The 22,244-nt window shown below is 40.8% G+C and overlaps 4 protein-coding genes across 7 annotated transcripts; 2 read left to right on the top strand and 2 right to left on the bottom strand.

Moving 5' to 3' along the window:
- Nucleotides 1-205: 205 nt before the first annotated feature.
- Nucleotides 206-5,386, top strand: m6pr (mannose-6-phosphate receptor (cation dependent)). Its single transcript, XM_023426470.2, has 7 exons — nucleotides 206-542; nucleotides 1,973-2,145; nucleotides 2,330-2,487; nucleotides 2,732-2,841; nucleotides 3,195-3,325; nucleotides 3,412-3,538; nucleotides 3,634-5,386. Exons 1-7 carry the CDS (start codon nucleotides 537-539, stop codon nucleotides 3,754-3,756), a joined length of 828 nt encoding a protein of 275 aa, XP_023282238.1. The 5' UTR covers nucleotides 206-536; the 3' UTR covers nucleotides 3,757-5,386.
- Nucleotides 5,387-6,434: 1,048 nt separating this feature from the next.
- phc1 (polyhomeotic homolog 1) lies at nucleotides 6,435-12,979 on the top strand. 4 transcript variants are annotated; one of them, XM_023426370.2, is made up of 14 exons: nucleotides 6,435-6,610; nucleotides 7,613-7,734; nucleotides 7,878-7,988; nucleotides 8,084-8,161; nucleotides 8,252-8,395; nucleotides 8,655-8,834; nucleotides 8,954-9,703; nucleotides 9,799-9,934; nucleotides 10,065-10,243; nucleotides 10,367-10,430; nucleotides 10,549-10,636; nucleotides 10,891-11,062; nucleotides 11,650-11,887; nucleotides 11,975-12,979. In XM_023426370.2, exons 2-14 carry the CDS (start codon nucleotides 7,618-7,620, stop codon nucleotides 12,124-12,126), a joined length of 2,409 nt encoding a protein of 802 aa, XP_023282138.1. In that variant the 5' UTR covers nucleotides 6,435-6,610; nucleotides 7,613-7,617; the 3' UTR covers nucleotides 12,127-12,979. The 4 variants fall into 4 exon arrangements, with proteins under 4 accessions (XP_023282138.1, XP_023282136.1, XP_023282137.2 ...); XM_023426368.2 differs by having other exon boundaries at nucleotides 6,599-6,679; XM_023426369.2 differs by lacking the exon at nucleotides 6,435-6,610 and having other exon boundaries at nucleotides 6,705-7,734.
- Nucleotides 12,971-18,604, bottom strand: styk1b (STY kinase 1b). The gene is made up of 10 exons (XM_023426371.2): nucleotides 18,108-18,604; nucleotides 17,178-17,233; nucleotides 16,801-16,971; nucleotides 15,661-15,993; nucleotides 15,365-15,546; nucleotides 15,151-15,225; nucleotides 14,656-14,864; nucleotides 14,481-14,521; nucleotides 13,922-14,018; nucleotides 12,971-13,803 (listed from the first exon to the last, which is right to left on the bottom strand). The coding sequence occupies exons 2-10, from the start codon at nucleotides 17,230-17,232 to the stop codon at nucleotides 13,611-13,613; spliced, it is 1,356 nt and encodes a 451-aa protein (XP_023282139.1). The 5' UTR covers nucleotide 17,233; nucleotides 18,108-18,604; the 3' UTR covers nucleotides 12,971-13,610.
- A 1,300-nt stretch (nucleotides 18,605-19,904) lies between these two features.
- LOC111669838 (glutathione S-transferase kappa 1) lies at nucleotides 19,905-22,091 on the bottom strand. Its single transcript, XM_023426292.2, has 7 exons — nucleotides 21,688-22,091; nucleotides 21,497-21,578; nucleotides 21,264-21,392; nucleotides 20,851-20,996; nucleotides 20,645-20,761; nucleotides 20,455-20,548; nucleotides 19,905-20,121 (listed from the first exon to the last, which is right to left on the bottom strand). Exons 1-7 carry the CDS (start codon nucleotides 21,754-21,756, stop codon nucleotides 20,072-20,074), a joined length of 687 nt encoding a protein of 228 aa, XP_023282060.1. The 5' UTR covers nucleotides 21,757-22,091; the 3' UTR covers nucleotides 19,905-20,071.
- Between the last annotated feature and the right edge of the window lie 153 nt (nucleotides 22,092-22,244).

The raw sequence follows: 22,244 nt of genomic DNA on the forward strand, positions 1-22,244 counted from the left end.
GCATATCTCATTAAAGTAACACGTTCCGGGATGTGCAGTGCTCAACAGAAATGGAGCAGACAGAAAAGATAGTTTCTCTTTTCACTTTTATTCCTCCACTAATATTGAACTGGGCAGCTCTCGGGTCAGCTGATGCGGGTGTGCGGGTTCAGCCGCAGCTCATTGGTCGCGCTTCATATGGACGGTCACATGCGCGCGCGTGAATGTGTGTGTTTAGTTTCACTTCCGCACTCCGCTACTGTCTGTAGCCTGTTAGCCTCTTGGGCATCCATCTCTCACATTTTTGGGAAGAGCACGTTAATTATCACGGACAGAAAAACGTGCAGCCTATGACTCCTGACTACATTCAGATGAACTTTTTTTCGTCTGCATAACGAAATAAGAAGCTTTATTCCTTTTAAAGTCAACCAGGAAGCGACGTTAGCGTGAGGAAGCTCACTACATCATCAACTGGCTACATTTTAAACATGTCAGCCTTTATGTAAACCTGTAACTGACAAAGGAGCTTTCCCCACTTGTTCACAGTAGGAGAAGTCATGAAGGTAGGTGCACGATGTAGCTGATAGTTGAACTCTGTGCAGCTTTTCTTTTCTTTTTCTTTTTTTTTTTTTTTTTACCTGACTGCGTTTCCTCAGGAAAACTTAATGCCTCGTGTTGAGAGGAACAGACATTTTACATACACATATGTTTACTTTCAAAACTAAGTAATTTCCAATTACATGAACAGTTTATACAGTTCTTATTCTATTTGTTCTGAACTTAGATATTGTAGAATACACTGAAAATAGTTTTTCCAAAAAATGTGCTGCTACTTTCCTCCCAATTTTTTTTTTTTTTTTTTAAATTCAGGAAGCATTTAAATGAGTGCACATGTTACTTTTACTCAGTAGCAGAGCTGCAGCGATGAGATGATTAATCAAATAATCGACACATAATATAATAATTGATAATCCATTTAAGATTTTATATTTTGCACGTCATATGAAAGTAATGAATATCTGTTGGTGCAGGAATTGTTGGTCAACCTAGGATGTGGCAAATTATACAAACTAATTTGGACATCTTGTGGCCAAAACTATTACTGACCTGGCTGACTGACTAGTTGTGGCCCTAGTCAGTAGGAGTATTTGTAATTCTAACTAGTGCTGAAATAATATTAGCAATTCAGTGTTTAATTTATATTATATTTTATATTTATTTTTATGACAAAAATGCCAACATTCACAGGTTCAAGATTATCAAATGTGAAGATTAATGGTAATGTGGAATAAATTAAATATAGCAGCAGTACTTCTTGCAATTGAATTTTGAATGATCAGAAATAGTAAGTGAATGATACGGATAAAACGCATCGTAAATCATATGAAATACCTCACAAACTAAGATATCACATTGACACAAAATGCCATAACTTCATTATGTGGATTATGTTTACAATTAACAATTATTTTCCTGTGTGATTAATATCCTGATTATTTTCTCAGATGACTGATTAATCAGTAATTCCTTTTTTTTCTTTTTTTTAATAAAGTTTTTAAAAAATTTAAAAATATCAGAAACATCCCATTATAGTTTTCATGAGGCATATTCATTTGTTCTTTGTCATAATCATATGACAAAGAAAAGCAGAAAATCATCAAATTTGTGAAACTGGAATCAACAGATTTTTTGCATTATTGATTGAGAAATGACTGAAACTGAACCTAATATGAAAATAAATGCTCAGTTAATCACTTGATTAATTCCTTTCAGCTCTAAAAGGGATTGTGATGATAGTACCACCATAATTATACTACCATAGTATAAACGATATTGAAAGAAGTCTCTGATGATATGCTGTCTAACCCTAATGTCAAATGAATAGAAAGTAATTATATTTGAGAATCGCTTGCTCAGTGATAAATAAAATAACAGTCTTTCTTTTGAAAAAGTCAGCGTGTTAATGAAGTTTTTCTTGTAACATCTGTTCCAGGTGTTCAGAAGTCCCGGTGGAAGGCCCTTCCTGGTGTGGACCCTGGCGGTTCAGCTGGTCCTGTGTGGGAGTTGGGTGTCCGCTGCTGAGAGCGTCAACAGCTGTAAACTGCTCGCTAACTCTTCGTCAGAGTGGACTGTCCTCAAGCGACTAGAGCCACTCGCCAATAAGAAGTAAGAAATTACTTTGTATCTGCATATTCAGTGTCAGCGATATAACAGCAGATTGTTTTTGGATTGCCTGTTATCGCTCAGCACATATTGAATGTGTAATCCAGCCTTGACAGAAGAATTTTGCCTATTAATACTTCACCATTCAGTGTTGAGTTTTTACTGGGATGTGTTCTCATGTTGACAGCTTTACAGTAGAAGACGAGAGTTACAGATATGTGTTCCAGTTGTGTGGCGATGCAGGGGGCGTTCCAGGAGCTGGGCTTATTCAAATGGACAAAAAGGAAACGGGAAAGAAACAAACTGTGATTGGCATGTATAATGCAACACAAGCCATTGGAGGAAGTAAGTTCCTGCAGAATACAAGAATTTCACCCTAATTTACACTGACTTTGTTTTGGTATCTCACATGACACTTTTGCATGACGTGATGGATTGTTAACCATTCTAAAACAGGGATCTTAGGTTGCAGGATTATGTTTTTGAGACAAACTATAAGAATAATCAGTCTGAAGTCAGTCTGTAGAATAATCAGTCTTTCATGTGGTGCTTTAGTTCAGTATTGTATCTTTTTTCCCTGCCCTTCCAGGTGACTGGGTGATGTTGATCTACGGAAATGGCGACACATATAAAGATCACTGTAACAAGGAAAAGAGGAGGGCCATTGTTATGATCTCTTGCGACAGGAAGAAGGACATGGTAAAAGAAATACAGATGGCTTTTAGATCACCAGATGTGAGAAACAAAACTACTGGTTGTTTTAGATCAAAATTACACTGCATTAAAAAAAATACAAGGGGCTGCGTTGGTGCTGGAGCGTTGCTTCAGGTACCATTATGAAGGTGAAATTTGATTAAAAAATTTCAATCAGGATCAACTCTCTGGTTTCATTGACATAAATAATCGGACTACATTTTTTTCACACACTGCTCACAGGAGTCTGAACGCAGCCTAATGCTCCTCCCAAAAGTCATGTAGTCTTGCACCTTGTCTCCTTTTCTAAATGTGTGTTACCTTTCACTTACCGTTGTCTCCTTCTGTCTCACTTCCAGGGAAACCTGGAGGTGGTTCTGGAGGACAGGAGTCGGGGGGAGCAATGTTTCTACTTGTTTGAGCTTGACTCCAGTGCGGTGTGCCCAGCTATTGAGTCCAATCTCAGCACTGGCTCCATACTACTCATCATGTGCGTAAAGACAGTCTGTAGTGACACAAAACCCCTTAATGTTGCAGCATAAATATTCAGTGATCATAAATTCTCTCTTCTTTCAGTGGGTTCAGTATTCTGGGTGTTTACTTAATTGGAGGTTTCCTCTACCAACGGCTGATTGTTGGAGCCAAAGGGATGGAGCAATTTCCCAATTATGCCTTCTGGGTGGAGATTGGCAACCTGACAGCAGTAAGCATGATCCACTTGATAAATAACATCAGTACACACTCAAGATGATGTGTTTTTGTTTTAAATTCATAAGAAACTTTACCTCTCCCTTACAGGATGGGTGTGACTTTGTGTGCCGCTCACGGAATCGAGAGGAATCCCCAGCTTACAGGGGGGTGGCCCCTGAAACTTTAGCGGAAGAGCCAGAAGAGAGAGATGACCACTTACTACCTATGTGACCTCAATATGTCAGAACAGAATGGGACAGAATTTTTCACTGTGTGACGCAGTTTACTCTTTCACAGGTTAGATGAAATTACTGCTAGACACAAGTCTGTTATGGCTTGAGGGTTTAGGTCAGGACCTCCTCACACATTTGTGTGTGTATCAGACTTGTGCCTAGGGTAACTACTGATGATCTGCTTGTGTCTTAAGAGGACATGTTACTCCACGGGGCTGACAGACTTGTCTTCTCTCTAAACCATGCATTTCATTGATGTCAGACAAATGAGTAATTCATCCAAGATTGTAAAGTGACAATAAAGAACAACTCTTCTTCCATGGAAATCTGACACAAAAGGCAGAGGTTAAGAAGTTGGATTTCTACGTGATCTAAACTTAATGACATACTGTTCATCTTTTTTGCTTGGCTAATTATTGATGTTGTTTGACATGTGTACAGGTTGCAACAAGCTGTTCTTCCTGGGGTCCTGGTTGTGCACTGACAGTTGCAGGTTACTAAACTCACGAGTGCTTTTGCTTGTGTAATTTGGCTTTAATCCGTTTGTTTTGTTTTGAAAGTATAGAATATGAGAATGTAAACACTTAATTTTACTGTGACTATTCTTACAGCATTGCTACACAAATGGAAATCACTGCAAAAACCATAGATGAATTTCACTTTAAGTTTGCCCCTTTGCCTTTTTCCCACAATGTAGGGAAAAGCTTCTACATCAATGCTTATATTTCCCAAAAATGGTTTTACTAAAGTCGGCTTCCTGAGCTTGACAGTTGTAACTTCCCATCCTCCTCTCTTAAATGTTCGTCACAAAGTTCAACAATGCTATTAAATTCCTAAACTAAAACTACCTTACTAATACTACTGTAAGAGATTCCTAAGTGAATTCTGCTATTCATAATTTACGATTTCGAAAAGTATAGTACATACATAGAATATGTATTTGTATATCTCATAGAATAGAAGAACATTCACTGCAAAAGAAAAATGTTCATTTTCACAAAGCTCCTCAATAATGAATATTATAGTGGGCAAATTAATCTCTGCCTACATGATAAAATTGACCCAGACACCAGATACACTGCTAGGTTCACACACCGACCTTACAGTCTGTAGACTCATGTTTGACCAAATACTCAGGCTGCTTTGTGCCTGATATATTGCTTCTTTAGCAAGATACATAAGATACGTAGCAATGAAAGCACTTCTTTAATTCTCTTGTATCAATTTAGCAGTAAAAATGTTATAGTTCTGAGGATATCAATAATGAGGTTTCTAATATTTTTACATAAATCTATTCAAATTATTCATGCTGCTATGGACTAAAGCAGGCTTTTTGAACTTGATGGGAAAATTATGTTAGTAGGTGTCAGTGAAATTTAAGTTACTATCAGTGTGAGCACTTGTGTGAGAACTGTTTGTTTTCTGTCATTTGCCTTTTTGTCTTTATTAATGTTGATATTTCTTTGCTTAATTCAGCGAATTATACTCTGTTTGAAATGGTTACACCTGTGGTTGTATTGAACTGAACAGCCTCTAGATTGATGTAATAGCCTGTTTGGTTCAAGGATGACTTCAAATCACACAACTTTCAGTTTGTTTCTGATTGCATTAAAAAATACAATATGAAACTAGTTTCTAGTTTATTTATGATCATTGTGTTGATGAACTCTTTACACACCAAAGTACACTGGAGTTTGTTTTAATAAAAACATTATATGCACAATATATTTTTATTGGCAATTTACTGTATTTTAAATTAACCTATGATAAAGATCTTTGATATGGTTGAGCAGTGTTATTGACCATAAACCTGGTCTTGGTAGATGTTTCAGGGAAAAGAATCTGCTTTACCAGGTTCCTTTATCAGTGGTTCTTAAACCAGGCCCAAAGACTAAAAACACACAATTACCCAGAAATCTTTATCACAGAGTAACATGGCTACAAAGATTTTACAACTCATTTAGTGTGCTGAGCTAGGAGACTCGCTTTGTGTTGTGAAAGGCTTACATGAAAAAACATTTTTAAACAGTCTTCACTATGTGCAATTTTAGATAATGTACTTTAGGGGGATTGCTATGAGATCAAAGTAGATAATTATGACAGGAAGAAAATGTAGGCCAATAACAGGGCATTGCCTAGGCTACTACTGGGCATAAAACTCAACTCGCTCATCACATCCAGTGCAGCAACACCTCATCAATCGAACAATGCCAATGTTATTTTCTATATTTACACTGCATTCTGTTTTCTTATTGTACAAATAAACCTTCTCAAAACATTCTCATTTGTTTTAGTGTTTCTTCCCCTGTGTAAAAGACACCTATGGGGTAGCATCCAACCAGTCTCTGTGACGCACCACAAAGTGTAGAACATGTTATCAGAAAAGGAGGATATGATGGAGGAAATGCAAAGATTTTCTGATGAGAGGAAGAGAGTTAAAGGAGATACTGGAGTGGGTTGGAAGTAAACAGAACAGAATATGCTTCGTAAACTTCGTGGGGGAAAGTAAAACAGGACTGATGTTAAAAGTTTATTAGACGGGACAATGTAGGAGCTGACTGAATCCAGAGGATGGCAGTAATATGACCAGCGGCCGTTACTGAGGAAGAAGAAGAAGAAGAAGAAGAAGAAGAAGAAGAAGAAGAAGCCGAAGAAGAAGAAGAAGAAGAAGAAGCAGCAGAAGCAGAAGAAGAAGCAGAAGAAGAAGAAGAAGAAGAAGAAGAAGAAGAAGAAGAAGAAGAAGAAGAAGAAGAAGAAGAAGAAGAAGAAGAAGAAGAAGAAGAAAAAAACCTGTGAGGGGCGGGGTTTTGTTGGAGGCAAAAATCCTAAAAGGGGCTGTCGTTATTTTTCAGGTAAAACCAAGATCGGAATATAAAACTAATTGCTTATAACTCTGAAAAGAACAGAAAAGTCATTGAGAGGTACACACCCGAGCACGCCGAAAACCATTAAATGTTAACTTCATGCAGTAGTGAAAGCTGGATAGATGCTAGCTTTATACCTGCTAGCATTGCTAGTCGGTTAGCCTATAAACTAACGCTGCATTTTTTATGTCAGTAAACGTTAGTGTTAGCAACAACCCAACGGATCTTCTACTTGCATTTAACACTTCTGCACTCGGCCTTTTTTCTAGCACCGTTACAAAAGTTAATATATTTTTATTATGACATGTCAGACTTGTGTTTGGGGAAAGCTAACTAGCAAAGTCCATTGTAGTTAGCCACAGCTGGCTAGCCTCTGTCTTACTTTGTGTTTATGAGCTTTCCTCCATGTTGTTCTTTCTCTCGTATCCATCTATCATGTTGACAACTGCTGTGTTAATGAAAATACCACAACGCTCCTGCTCGCCACCATCAGTAGCCAAACCGGGTCAGCGATAACGTCTGCCAAGCTCTTAAGTAGTTACAACTCTGTGCAGGGGTGTAGCTGGCTGTGATTTATTGACTCTCTGTAAGAGTAATCCCAGGCACCTCTGTTTATATATAACGAACCCAGTACTGGAAACTTTGAGGTAATACTCCTGCAGTGGGACCCTAGAGGTTTCACCACGTATCACTCCATTTATGCCAGCAGTGCCTGTGAGACATTTGAAACCCACTGTTTTAAGTTTTTTTTCTATGTACTGAAGCTATAATAACTGATCATTTGAGTTTTCATATGTAAATCTGTTTGAGCTAGTTATTTTTCTTCAAATTATTTTTAGTATGTGGTTCCAGGGAGGGGTACTAAATTGCATATTCAACAAGTTTTTCTGCCTAGATATTTACAGTTTAAAAGTTATGCTGTAGAAGTAGAAGCAGTTGTTATGTATAGAGCACAAGCGTTCTGTCACAACTGCTTTTGGTTTTGTGCAGCAAACATGGATGCAGGTGAAGACCAAAACACAGGCACCACCAATGGAAATCCTCAGACAAGTGGGAACTCGCGTGCACCCCAGATAGCCCACATGTCTCTATATGAGAGACAGGCTGTACAGGTGAGAGTTTGTGTGCATAAAATAAAGCACAGGTATGATGAGAAGACTAATGTTTCATATATTGAATTGTTAATAATATGTAAATGTAGATACTTATAAATTATTCTTAAACAGTCTGTGTATGTGTGTCTGTGTTTGTTTAGGCTCTCCAAGCACTGCAAAGACAGCCAAATGCAGCTCAGTACTTTCAGCAGCTCATGCTGCAGCAGCAGATCAATAGTGCCCAACTCCATAACTTGGCTGCTGTGCAACAGGTAACCATAATAATGACAGAAAAAAATAGGTAGTACAAAAGTATGGTCAGCAGAAACATCACGCTCCATCTATGTGATTTCTCTCTTTAAACCAGGCCACCCTTGCAGCTAGTCGCCAGTCCAATACCCCGAGTAACAGCATGTCCCAGGCGCCCACCACAGTGAGTTTTCATGTCAGTCATTTTGGAATGATCAGTTACACAGCTTATTTATGAAAATAGTCGGCAGTTTTGGTTAAAAACTTAATTTTCTGTTCTTCCCAGGTCAATCTAAGCACCACATCTGCAGGTGGGACAATGACCAATCCCCGTCCCCATGGGCCAGTCACCTCTGCAACAACTCCAGCTCTCAACCAGTCGGTGTTACTGAGTGGAAACTCGGCAGGACAGGGACAGATGTATCTTAGAGTGAGTTAAAATTTTATCTTGCACTGTGTCCATTTTTGGCAATAATCTCTGAAAAAGCTTGTATGTTTGGTGTTCCAAAGATCTAATTGGGTATTAATGATAGTGGATAATAACTTGAAAGAGCTGTTTGACAATAAAATAATATTGACAATAATCATCAAAATTGATGGCGTCATTAAATATTCAATGTAGTTAAGAAGTCTTTCACAGAAATATTTGGTGTTTACAAGATTGATCATTTGTCCTGTTCCTCACACAGGTCAACCGCTCTCTCAGGGCTCCCCTTGCTTCTCAGCTCATCTTTATGCCTGGTGGTACAGCAACAGCTACTGTAGCAACAGTTGCCCAGACACAGCCGCAGCAGCAGCAGCAGCAGCAGCAGCAACAACAGCATGAAGTTGCTCCTACCACTGCCAGTGCGCAGTCTGACAATGATCAGGTTTGAGTACCATTACCTACCTGTAATGTTAAGTCTGAGCCATTTAAAGTCATACAGTCCTCAAAATTTGATTTCTTAAATGCATTTCACCACAATCTACACCTTTCTTCATGTCCCAGGTGCAGAACCTGGCGCTGCACTGTGCTTCCACTCCCAGAGCAGTTGCTGTCAAGTCTGAGCTTCCAGAGAGGAAAGATGCTGCCAGCTTTCCTCTTGGTCAACAGCAGCAGACTTTCCCCCAGACAGCTCAGCAGCAGCAAGTACAACCACAACAGCAACAACAAATGGCCAAACCTAACTTTACTCAGCAGTCCACCCCCAAGACTATGACTGTAAAAACTGGAAACCAGGCGGCAATGACTGTTACTCCTGCTGCGTCTGTAGCTCCCTCCTCCACCTCCTCTCCAGCACTCCCTCTCTCCCAGCTCCTCCTTTCCCCCTCTGCTGCCCCTGTGATCTTGGTGCCCACCTCAAATGTTCCTACCTCCACCCAGGGCTACCCAATCGGCTCAGTGGCCCCAAAAGCCAACGTCAACACGCAGACTCTGGTGGTGCAGCCGCTACAACAGGCCAGCACTACCGCAGACAAAGGCCCTGTGCCTATCCAGCCCAAGACAGCTCAGGGACACCGTTTACCTGTGCAGCTGCCTCCTAGACACCCACCTCCCATTCTTCCAGCACCACCTAACAACAGCCAGGCCAGCACTGGGGGGCACAACCCTCCCCACATCCCTGTGCAGCTGGTGGGAGCCAGGCAGGGCTTAGCAGGAAATGCACAGGCTGTAGCCCTTGCACAGGCACGGAGCAGCACAGCCCCGGAAAACACCGCTGGTGGGAATGTTAATGCGGTCTTCAACAGCAGCGCTATGGTAAGACAACTGGAAGGATGCGCTTAGTGACACTGACACTGTTTTGGGTAAGAATTCTAACACCTTCTGCTGCTTTTTTCTTCACGTACCATCAGACAAAGCCTCCCAATGGCTCTCTGAAGAGAAAATCAGACTGTGATGCTCCAAATGAGATGGCAACAGAATCTTCAGACTCTGCACCAATGAAAGATTCTGCTCCTCCCTTATCCCCTGCCCCTACAAAGGACTCAGGTCTGTCGATTTTGTCATCTCCAAATCAAGCACAAATTATTTGTAGCAACACCTGCAAATTGTGACCATGAATCTTGAAATCTGGTTAAAAATTTATTCTGTCCCCTGTTTGTTTCAATCCTGAATTTAGCTCCTCCTGTAGCCGCTGCATTCTCATCTCCTCCCACCCTATCCTTACCTCTGCCCTTGTCAAGAGTCGGGCATGGGGACAAGGAAAGAGCGCCTGTTCCCCAGGCAGTGGTCAAACCTCAAGTTCTCACCCACCTCATAGAGGGCTTTGTCATTCAGGAGGGAGCTGAACCCTTCCCTGTAAGGCTGCTCTGCCATGAAAGCACACATTTCATATTAAATGCGATCTTAGGTTTGAATAATATTGACTGCACTTTTCTGTGATAACGTTCCTTACTGTCTGGCTAATATTTGATGTGACAGGTGGCTGGACTCCTCAAAGACAGAGATTTTGCCCTGGTAGGCCGCTCTGAAAACGGACCTCCTTGTAAGTGGTGGAATAAGATTTATTTTTTGATGATCAAGTATGATAACCATTAACGACTTTGTATGGTGATAATTTTACTAAATGTAATGGGGTTTTATCCTTTCCTCTTCCTCTCCAGTGTTGAAATGTGAATACTGTGGAAGCCTCGCTCCAGCCAGCCAATTCAGAGGATCAAAGAGGTTCTGTTCAAATACTTGTGCTAAGAGGTAGGATTTCCACTAACATCCTCAAGCTTCCCTATTCAGCATAATTTAACTTTATTTTGTGCTGTCTTGTATAAAATAAACTAAAAACTCTATGAGCTTCACTAATGAAGTACCAAGAGTTAGCAGGTTTTCATTCCAGCCAACAACTGTACCCAGTGATGCCACTGATTAAGCACCTTGTCCACATTGGTCGTTTGGTTGGAGTAAAAATCCAAATGTTTTCCTGAGTATTGACTGTGCTCTGCTATCCACAGGTATAATGTAAGTTGCAGCCAACACTTCAAGACAAGCAGGGGGAGAAGTGGTGCAGGACTGGCATCGCCTCCAGCACCCACTGAGAGCGCTGCGAGGCGCAGGGGCCCCTCTCGCAGGAACAGTTCTAATATCGCCTGTAATAAATTATCAAGCAGGCATCTACCTGTCAAGGTAAGCTCCGCTGTTCGAAGGGTGAGGTTGGAAATATTCTGCTTTTCCTGTTGTCAGCAAATCCCATGAAAAAATCAAAACAGCAATGAATTAATCCAACTAACAAGTATTTTCTGTTTATCTAAAGCTGGGTGTGGTTAGACATCCATTTTTTCATTGTACATTGATTTTAAACAACAACTTGTAAAAACACACCAGTGAGCCACATGCTCCTTTATTGCAATGAACACCGGCTCTATAGTGTATTTTGAATCAATCCCACGTACACTTTGCTGCTGTAAATACTCACTAGAGCACCAAATGTGTACTACTCCGCTGATGAAAATAGTCCCTAACAAATGCACTATTTACTTCTGTTTAAGTAACATTTGCAAAGAAAACTACAGTGCCCAGCTGTTCATAGGAAATCATTTAACATTTTCTTTAAAATGAAACTTAATATTTGTGACCCGTCTTTATAAATATTTAAGTAACAGCATTGGGAGTCAGACTAACACACTGGATGGTTTTATACCATGTCACTTTATTGCCAGCAAATTGTTTTATCGTTGGCTTTTGTATCCGAATTTCCGCTATTTTGGGTGCAGTGTCACTCTGAGTCCAGTCGCTCAGAGGACGTGTCAAGCGATGGAGAAGAGGAAGAGGATGATTCTCCGTCACTTTCCCCAAGCTCTTCACACTCCTGCTCTCGAGCTGACCACAGCGCTCCTCAGTCTGACAGCTCAGCTCCTGGTAGCCTCCCACTGGAGGGCGCCAACTTTCTCTCGGCAACTCCTGCTCAGTGGAGCGTTGAAGAAGTCTGCAGGTTCATTTCTTCACTTCAAGGTTCGTGCTCAGTGATTGAAGTCTTAGCCGTGACTCCTGGTCTGTTTTCGTGCTAGTTGTATCATCTTGTCTTTCTGTTGCGCTCAGGTTGTGAAGAGCTGGCTGCCCAGTTTCTGTCACAGGAAATAGACGGGCAGGCTCTCCTGCTCCTGCGAGAGGACCATCTCATCTCCACCATGAATATTAAGCTGGGTCCTGCTCTCAAGATCTGTGCCTCCATCAACAGCCTGCGTGAGTGATGAAGTCAGTACTTGAGAGGCACACGGGGATCGTTTTCTCATTGATAATTCCTCACTGAAATCAATACCTGGACTTGCTCCTCTGTTAGTAAGAATTTAAAACCTAAGACTGAGATCTCCAGGGACAGTATGGATGTCTTTTTTTTTTTACAAAATAATGGTGCTACATCAGTCATGCAGAGACATGGGGATGGACAGTTTACTTTCTGGACATTGAATGTGCAAAAAACATGTTGTATGCATACTGTTATGTCTGAGTGGTGTGCATGGGCAGTCTGAAATACCCCTGTCAGTAGTGTTTGTCACTTTTTTTTCTGTCGTTGTGAGTAGAGACCTTTTGTATGTATACTATACGCCAGCCTGCAGTAATCGGTGCTAGGTCTTCTAGCTGGGCCGGTTCACCCGTTGGGTTAAAAAAAAAAAAAAGGAAAAAAAAAAAAGAAACGTTGCCTTCTTGCTGTATCTCAAACGGTGCTTTAACTTTAGTGATATGATTTCTGATGTCAGCAACAGTCACTTCATTTAAATGTCTTAGTCTTGTAGTAGTTATTTGTTTTTTTTCACCATAGATGTTCAATCCAGGCTCCAATCACATCGAGCTAAGGACACTCCAAAAGCCTGGCATTTTAATTAGTTCATTTTACCAGTTATTAAAAGTTTAGTTTTATATCTTTTCCATTTTGTACTACAATCAAAATTATTTTTTCATGGATACAATATAGTTTTAGTAGCTTTAATCAACCTAACTACCTGAAAATAGGTATTCCTCATGGTTTGCTCTCTCAAGGGCTGAGTGGAAGTGCTCTGTGTACATGTATGCAGTACTACCAATAAACAATACCTGTTACTGGAAGTATTTGTGTATACATTTATTACCCCCAACACATCCACGTGAAAAAGAAAAGGTCATTCCAGGCCCCATAATGATTATTTATTCAAATGTAAACAGTTCAGTTCATTTCTTGCTTAAAGCTATCTGTCTCCGTGAACTGAGCTTATAGAGAAAACATTGAGTGTATTAATAATTCAATCGCATTATGTCCTTCATTTCCACAGCTCTGCCTGATACGGAATAATACAAAAATGTAGTAATAACATATTAACTTTTAATATACATTGGCTTTAGGATGTAAACATGTAGAATATCATATATTTACAGTATCAACTACAAGTTCAGGATGCAGCAGCTGTATGTTTATCAAGTTTACATATCTTAAAAGTCTACTAGATGTATTTCCCCACAGTTGAGGTCTTGGATTAAAATGCATGTTTCCCAAAAGTAAATAACTTATTTAACACATAAGACTTTTCATCATTTTTGTTGCATGGACCTGAAGTATGAGCGTACATAAATTTCAGTGCCCAAAGCACTTGTAAACAGATCTTGAAACACTTTTATTGCACCTGAAAGACTTGTGTAGGAAAAGTGCACCACTAGGGTGTTTGAGAAATAGTGCAATTTGTTTTTCTGGCACTAGCAGTGCTCAGAAAACAGTGTAGCTGTTTGTTTCCCCATATCCTGCTTCCTGCAGGTACCGCTCGATGTTAACTGTCCCAGGCACCTTGAGGAGTTTGTCAGAGGCGTTCTTCTCTCCTGAGAGGAGCTTTCGGCTCACGTCAGCCAGGGAGGGACGATCTTGATCTTTCCAATGGCAGCAACCCTTAATGATGGAGTACCTGAGAGAGAGAGAGAGAGAGAGAGAATAGTCTGAACTTTAGAGTATACTTGTTAATGGGAGAAGATCTTTAGTCAACGAGTTGCTTCCGGTTAGGTGTGTATTATCTGGATACTCACAGCGTGTTGGAGCAGTTGGAAGGTTTTTTCAGACTTTTCCCTCGTTGATGAAACTGAAGAAGTTCATTAACTGAGATTTCTGCAAACGGAGCTTCACCTGGAGAGAAAACAGTAAATGTATGAGGTAAGAATGGGAGATATGGATAACATCCTCTATGTACTTTTACATTGTGATATCAGTGTATTATGTGTAGTATAATATATTTCCTGGAAAATCGCTATAGAAACTCTTTACGGATAGAAGCGCAAAGTCCATCATCCAGCAAATTAGATAACTTACAGATGAAGGTACTTTAACATGTTTATGCAAAAATCCTATTCAAATCCAATATTGACATAAAGTAGTCCTGTTTATTGATTTTCAACATTGCCTATAAATGCCTAATGCAACCAGAGATATTGCATTGGAGTGAACGAGAGTGTAAATGGTTTGGGAAAATGTCACTGTGTTCAGAAATGAACATTTTCAGTCTCAGTATGTATTTATATTGCCAACCTAAGTAAGTACACTCATCCATTATTAATAGTCTGTTTTCTGAGAGGTTACAGGTGAACTTACCCAGTGTTGCCATTTCATACAGTAAGATGCCAAATGACCAGCTAGACGGGGACACACATAGGCAAGTAACAGTTAGCCCGCCACTAAGTAAATGTTCTTAATAGTAAACACACAGAAGATGCATTTCATGTCAACGTTTAATAAGTTAGTGAATGGAGGCATAAAATAAACTCACATGTCACTGCTCTGACTGGCAGGCCTCTTGGCTAACACCTCTGGTGCCTGCCATTTCTTCATGCTGGGATCATCCCTCTGAGTGACTCCCTGGTTCTTCCTCGTGTAGACCCCATGCAGACCCCAAAGCTTGGCCGTGAACTCCTTGCTGACCAGTACGCCGTGGGCACGGAGGTTTCCGTGGACAAGGTCTTTGCTGTGTAGGAACTCCTGATTGGGCAACAAGACAAAGGTGTCCCAGGATTAAGCAGATAAGTCTGTGCAGTTAATGTCACCTCTCCCATCTTTGCCGCACAGGAACTGCATTTTGAGAGCATTTTGGTACTGCTGGGACACTTCGACAGATTTGAAACATGCAAATGTAAAGGTCATTAAAAATGATAACCAATGACATAAAAGTAGTTTAATTAGTTATGGCTGAGTTATGTCACTAATTTGAAAGTCAAACATGTGGCATTGACAGAAAAGGTGAGGACATAGTTATTAGCATACTGACCAGGGCTGAGGCCACCTGTTTGGCCATGGTAAATATTCGTCTCTCAGTCATCTCACAGGGAGGATCCACATGTTCCTGAAAAAACCAAACACAAGCAAAAATCATATTTTTGTCATTTGAATGCTTTTTAACTTCAGTTATATGGTTTGGTGTTTGAGTTTACGCACACCGGAGTAGTTTCCCCCTTTGTAGAAATAAACCTCACACTTCCTACCTGTCTGCATCTCCACAGGAAGCCGAGCAGGTCTCTGTTCTCCAGCTCCTCCACAACCGTCACCAGAGGAGCCCGCAAGGAGACCACGCCGAGAAGCTCCGGCAGGAATGGATGGGGTCCGAGCTGGGCCAGGAAGGATGCAAAACCCAGGAAGCTGTGTCTTTCTTCGGCGTCAGCCGAATCTGCAGAGGATACAAATGACAGGAAGGTGACGAGAGGGAAAAAGAAACACTGTAGCTGAAGAAGTCAGACGAGAAAGAACCTGCGAATGAGATAATTAAGAGCTCTTTTCTCACCGTTTAAGACCCGCAGTACCACATTCCTGTTTTCCATACGGGCCCTGTAGAGGGACACAGAGGAGTCGGAGCGCACGGAGAAGGCAGAAGGCAGAGGGGAGACCAGGTTGAAGGACTCGGGCAACCTCTGGCGGGGCAACTCCCTGGGCTGGACAATTGGAGTGAAACTAGGCTGGAGGGGCGGTGGGTGGGGGCTGGGCGGGAGAGAGAGTGTGCTCACAGTCATGGAGGGGTTTTTTGAGGAGTAGGTGTTTGGGGGGTGGAAGGTGGAGTAGGAACTGGGCATGTCCAGAGCGATGCTTTCATGCTCCAGGACATTGATACCTGGTGGAGCTATGGACAGAGAGTTAAGAGACAGATAGAGAGGGAGAAAGAGAATAATAATTTACGTGAGAAAGGGTAAATAGAACTATTAGTCTTTTTGTGTGTGTTTAAAAATGCCTAAATGAAACTAAACTATATTATACAGTGGACACTAGAACAAGAAAACACACAAATGCTGCTCTGCAGTTTAATATATAAAACCACAGTCCTTATATTTAGCATTTATAAAAAAAAAGTATACAAACATTTGAAAAATGCTTTGTAACACACTATAATGTAGTTCGATGCAGCTATAAGGACATTGTCAACAACAACATAACTTTTCCTATAAAAGCATATTTTGTGTATGTATATTTTCATTATAAGATTGTGATGCATTATTGCTCTATTCATGGTGGTTATAGTTGTTGACATTGACTTTAATGAAGACTTATATCTGCTTACCACTCTATTATAGTGTTTAATGAACCATTTATTAAATGTTTGTGTTTAGTGTTGCCCAGCGGCAATAAAAATCTGCATGTCGCACAGCAGCAAAGGAAAAATAAAAGTTTGATACAGGAAAATATATGTGTCAGTGAAAGTGATTCATTTGCAACTTCAGTTTCATCAGTTACCTGGAATAGTGCAAGAAACAGTATAAAAAGTTCAATCTGATCGCTGCTTTGCTGCCAACTGTAAATATCTCACTACACCTCTAGAAAACTGTAAAACTCAATAAATTGCTCATTATTTTAAATATACACAAGGAATCATATTGCTGACTGTTCAAAGCAAACAGTATTCACTTAAACCATGTCTGTTCCAGTGTCTTACCATCGATACCATGCAGCACCCTCCTGGAGGCCGACTTTGAGGCCTGTGGACGGATCCGGTCAACTCTCTCTGGACAAAAGCGCAGCAGTAAGATGAAGACCAGCGTAACCAGGAAGCTGGCCAGCAGCAAGATGGGCACTATGATCACCTCCTGCTCATAGACACGGATCTCTGCAAACAGGAACAGGCACAAGGAAACATCGGTCTTTATAATCACTCACTAATCTCAGAGTAGCATAGCAGACATGTTTGTACAGCGTGTGCTGGTACGTCTGTTCATCTGTCAACATACGTGAACACTTTGGCTTCCAGTGGTCAGACTCAGACAAGGCTAGGGGCCACAATCTTCGACTTCTATCTCTGCTGATAAAACTTACCGCAGATTGTATCTCCATGTTTGCAGTGGGAGTCTGCGTCTGATAATGAAGACATCCTGTCAAATGTAAAAAGAAGATGAGATGAAATGTTGCTGAGAATACTTGATTCGCTTTTGTCGAACTTCATGTTTAGCAGGTTTCTAGTCTTCGATGTGTCTAAATAAATAGATGACCATGATTGAAAACAACAGATAAAGTGATAGTCCTGAACCCCACTTTGTCTCAGGAGCTGAGTCTGTGAATGGTAACATGACTCTCACAGGTAACCGGTATGAGAAGGTGTCTGAGTGAACACGTAACTGAGACAAGGAACTTCAGCTGTTCTTTCACAGCCTCTGAGAGTAAACGTCTTCTTCCTGGTAATCAGAACGAAAACTCTGACACTTCACTGTGTGTTTTTACCTCGAACCTTTTGGCCTCACAGCACACACTTCTGTGGTTGGTCAATCTTAAATATGAAGTAATATTATATGAGCTAGTTTAACCAGAATAGACGTCTTACACCAAAGCTGTATACAGAAAAAACTGCATCCTCTTTACCTGAAGCTGCTTTATGCTTAGATGCAGTGTGCAGGTACAAAAATGACACACAGGGAAACACTTCAACCCTGTGATCTTCCTTTTACATCAGACCCAAGCAGTCTGAAACCTGTTCATCTGCATTTTTTAACACATTAATGCTAGTGTTGTTTTACACACCCAAAGTGCAAACATAAATGTCAAAACAGCACTGGCTCGCATATTCCAACCAATGAAGAAAAACATTTTCTTGATTATCACAGGAGGATTGAAGCCAGAGCGAGACGCACAGATAGAACTTTTATTACATGAAACTCATGCTCCCTCTGCTACTTATTATTATTATGATATGTCATAAAAAAACAGACAGAATGAAAGTGCAACAGAGGAGACATCAAAACAAATCCTTACCTCAGCTCCTTCGGTTCTCTCTTATATCCCAAAGAAAATGTTAGATCCTGTTATTACAGGCTCATGCTTCCCTCCTTCATGCAGTAAGGCACTTTTCATACATTCCTCCCACCTGAATGACGAGTCTGGGTTCTGTCGTGCCGTTCAGCTCTTCATTGTCTTGTTTTTCTCAGGCGATAGTTCAGGCTCAGGGGATCAATGTGCTGCTCTCTGTTTGTCTACGTTCTACCGTCAATGTTTTCTTAACTCCACCCTCCTCACCTGCTCCTTATCCCTCTCCTCTCCTTCCTTTTCTCCTCCTTTCTGTCTCTGTCCTCCCCAGTTGGAGTGGTGATGCACCACACTGATATCCAGGTGTAGTAATCCACAGTCGTGTCCTGTCTTTCTTAAGGTTTCCTCCACCACATTCTGTAATTTGCTTTGTCTTTTGAGGCTGAAATATGTCAGCTGCTTCCAGCCCTGCCTTTCTCCTCTTTGTCTAGGGAAACTGGTCCTGCCGCTCTTGTCATTTTTTCGTTTCCAGCCTTCGGTTAAGCCTGTTTGCCCCACTTAGCCCATTGACTCGTATGACAAGCTCTGTAATCTCTGGAGTGTTTAGTCAGCAGTAATAAACTGCATTTCCTTCCAGGAACAGGTATCAAGCACACATACATAATCCCACTCCTGTCATTTCAGATCATGTATTATTATGACGCGTCACAGGCTTTTCTCCTCAGCAAATAAATAAAAGGAAGTAAAAAATAGAAGCACCAGCTCTCAGGTTCCGAAGCACACATGTAAACGTAAAGATAATAGAGAGTCTGATAAAAAGCAAATGTGTTGCCAAATACTCAGACAACAAGGACACGTGCAAAACAAAACAATAAAGTGGATTGAAAAATCACTGATTACCCTTTAATGATTGTGATGATGTGTGAGTTTTATTAATGTAATGCAATCTTTTACTGATCAAAAGATGAAACAGAGAGAAATAAAGAATTTAAAGTGTAAACCTAAAACAAATGTGTATTTGTAAAAACTGGAAAATGCACCATTACTTCATATTTAAAGTAGAGAGGCATGGCGCACTCCTCCGCCACTTTTTAATTTAATTTCTTCACTCTTCATTTTTCATCTGTTTTATGTTGTGACACGTGATGCGACCTTGATATTCATGTCACGAACACGGTTTAATCCATCCATCCATTTCCTACACCCACATCCTGTTTAGTGTTGCAGCAGCTGAAGCGTTTCCCAGCTCACATTGGGACAGAGGAGGGTTACACCCCGGACAGATCATCAGTCTACCACGAAGTTGACACAGACAAAAAACCACATACACACCAGCATTCATACTTATGGCAGTTTAGTTTCCCATCAACCTGACCTGCATGCGTTTGGACCCAGGGGGAGAAACCCACTCAGAAAAGTCTCTGCTTGCCCGCCAGTGGGTTTGACCTCAGGACCTACCTGCTGTGAGGTGACCACTGAGCCAAAAAAGTGATTTAGTAAGTGTCAAAAATGTATTTTACTTCACACTAAGAGGTTGAAGTAAGATTGATTCAGTCAGAACAGTAAATACCTGATTTTAAGATGATGAAAGTGGTTTGCTGACTTTAAACTCTGATCCGTCTTTATATTTTGTAGAGAACGCTCATGGCATTTTATAAACTTTTGATGTGTTAATATTAAGATAAAAAAGTGAGGTTACAAATATAGCATTAATGAAAAAAACAATAGATATACATTATTTTGTGTAGTTTAGAAACTTAACAACCAAATCCTTCTTGCATACCTTGTATTTCCAGAGAAAAGAAATTTGGAATTTGTCACTCTTTTTTAATTGGCACATATTGAACAGTTCAGTGGTATGTTAGATTATTTACATGTTATATTTGTTAATGAGGCACAGCATACAAATTAGAGTATTAGTATTAGAGAAAATGAAAGACATCATTAAATTGAGATAATTGGCAGCTTCCGTCTCAAAGCTTGGCAGCTGATTTGCCAGGATGAGGCCCCAGCCACTTCTCTCCTGAAACAGAGAAGAAAAATGAGGATCTCAGCCTCAATATGAATTTCTAATGAGACACTGCACTACGCACAAACCACAGAAAACAAAAGAGAAAAGTTTCAATGCAGTTTGTCATGTGGTCAAATGTTTATCAGTGTCTAAATAAAGGTATCTATGTCTCCAGTGTTTCTAAAGCAGTGTATTTACATTTGAGGCATTAATCTGATTCTCTTATCAAGGCAGAGTAAACGCAACAGTGGATTATGACCGTGTCAAATGTCTTTTCAATCTTCATCTTGTCGCTTTGACATTATATGTTTTTGTGAATGATGCACAGTACAGTAATGTTCTCACCAATGCAGTGGGCCATCAGCTCGAATCTGTCAGATCCAAAAAACATCTCTGGCTTTCCATCAACATGACAAACCACCAGGGGGAAGCCAAACGCCTGGGAAGAGACACGAGGAGAGATTTTGCTTTGTTACATTGTAATATCTTGTCTCTCTCGACTGAATCGATAAGGAAGAGCTGAGGGACAACTGACCCCAATATCAAGTGCATCCTGTGTTGTGCTTTTCAGCTTGTCTTTGATCTCCTTTGAGGTGGACATCTGCAGCACCTCTTTAATCGCACCGTCAGACAGGCCCGCTTTCTTCGCTGCCTGCAAGAAGAAAATAAGGTAACGTGACAAAACTAAATAAATGGCGCTTCTTAATCTTTTAAATGCAACCAGGTTGGATTAGTTGGCACCTCAGACAGTGATGCGGGTTCTGTGATGTCTTTGTCTTCACTCCAGATCCTTCTCCACAGCTCCCGGGACACCTGCTCCACCTGTTTGTCTCCGCCCTTTTCCCTCTCTTGTACGGCTGCCACAAATCGCATTGCAGACAAGGAGCCTAGTAAAAGACATCAGATGAAGGAAGATGAAAGATGAAAGATGAATTCACTGCATTATTACCACAAAATGTCAGAAAATAGTGAAAAATGTCCGTCAAAGTTCTCTTGGGCTATGGGAACTTGTTTTATTTGGCAAACAGTCCAACCAATATCATCATATTATCATATATGACAAAGAAAAGCATCAAATCCTCTAATCTGAGACCCAGAAAACGCTGACTCCTACTACTACAGTTCAGGTCTCATCAGAACCTGCTGACATGTACCTTTTTTGAACATGGCCTCGAAGGGATCAGACGGAGGCTGCAGGGGAACATCAAAATACTGAGCCAAGCGGTTCAGATCCTTGGTCATGTACATGAATTTGTTTGGAACCAGACCTGGAGGTTTGTTGCCTGTCATGACAGACACACGGGACACGAACAATCAGAGTAAAAACAGTGGATATGAACATGCAACATGCAGTGTGACAGTTTACAGGTGCTGGATCTATACACACCTGATCCTTGCATGATGCCACCCAGAAATGCAGGGCGCAGTTTGAGCTCTATGTTCCACACGTTCCTGTAGCGACACATGATCTGTACAGACAAATGATCTGTGTGAAACTTTATTCATACCGAAGTCTGCGGTTGTGTTATGGAAGCTGACTTTATTTTATTTATTTATTTATTTTAAAAAGGCACAAACCTCAAAGCCGAGCCAGGAGTACGGAGAAACCACATCGTAGAACAACTCGATCACTTTCTTGGAGGTCATCTAAGGGTCTTATTTTTGTTCGCAGTAACTACGCTTTAATTTAAATGTGTAACTGTTGTGCAATGAACCAATAACCCAGAAAGAGTCTCCTGTGCCTGCAAACAGGCTCAATGCACTGCACCGCTCAGTGTGTCAAAGTTCAACTGACCTGACAGAGGGCAGCTCGGTGTTGCGTTCAAGGTCAAATCCGGTGAAATACGACCATGCAAATCCCTTCAGCTAGATTTAACAAACTTTAGCTGGACTGGCTGTGAACATTTGTTGAATTAGACACAGCTTAAAGTTAGCAACAGCTAGCTAAACACACACATTACTGCCCTCTTCTGGAGCAACCGCAACCAACAGCCACAATTTTTCCTCTTCTTCTTCTTCTTGTTAAGACAAAGCACATCTGTATTACCGCCACCTACCGGACTGGAGTCTATCACATTCAGAAAGAGTTTCTCTGATACACTTTTTGTCCCTTTAACCCTTGTATTATGTTCAAT

This window comes from Seriola lalandi, unplaced genomic scaffold (genome assembly GCF_002814215.2).
Source record: "Seriola lalandi dorsalis isolate HSWRI2012SDOR001 ecotype SW California unplaced genomic scaffold, Sedor1 jcf7180002054825, whole genome shotgun sequence".
Lineage (NCBI taxonomy): Eukaryota > Metazoa > Chordata > Actinopteri > Carangiformes > Carangidae > Seriola > Seriola lalandi.

Excerpts from the sequence above, each read along its gene's own strand:
- m6pr (XM_023426470.2), top strand. Across the intron at positions 2,488-2,731 it reads AACACAAGCCATTGGAGGAA|GTGACTGGGTGATGTTGATC; the intron begins GTAAGTTCCTGC and ends CTGCCCTTCCAG. Across the intron at positions 3,539-3,633 it reads AGATTGGCAACCTGACAGCA|GATGGGTGTGACTTTGTGTG; the intron begins GTAAGCATGATC and ends TCTCCCTTACAG.
- phc1 (XM_023426369.2), top strand. The coding sequence starts at position 7,564 with ATGTATAGAGCACAAGCGTTCTGTCACAACTGCTTTTGGTTTTGTGCA. Across the intron at positions 8,162-8,251 it reads CCACCACAGTGAGTTTTCAT|GTCAATCTAAGCACCACATC; the intron begins GTCAGTCATTTT and ends TGTTCTTCCCAG. Across the intron at positions 11,888-11,974 it reads GTTCATTTCTTCACTTCAAG|GTTGTGAAGAGCTGGCTGCC; the intron begins GTTCGTGCTCAG and ends TGTTGCGCTCAG.
- styk1b (XM_023426371.2), bottom strand. The coding sequence starts at position 17,232 with ATGTCTTCATTATCAGACGCAGACTCCCACTGCAAACATGGAGATACA. Across the intron at positions 15,994-16,800 it reads GGTGCTGCATGGTATCGATG|CTCCACCAGGTATCAATGTC; the intron begins GTAAGACACTGG and ends CTCTGTCCATAG. Across the intron at positions 15,547-15,660 it reads GGTACTGCGGGTCTTAAACG|ATTCGGCTGACGCCGAAGAA; the intron begins GTGAGAAAAGAG and ends TATCCTCTGCAG.
- LOC111669838 (XM_023426292.2), bottom strand. The coding sequence starts at position 21,756 with ATGACCTCCAAGAAAGTGATCGAGTTGTTCTACGATGTGGTTTCTCCG. Across the intron at positions 21,393-21,496 it reads TGGCATCATGCAAGGATCAG|GCAACAAACCTCCAGGTCTG; the intron begins GTGTGTATAGAT and ends CTGTCATGACAG. Across the intron at positions 20,122-20,454 it reads GCTGATGGCCCACTGCATTG|GAGAGAAGTGGCTGGGGCCT; the intron begins GTGAGAACATTA and ends TCTCTGTTTCAG.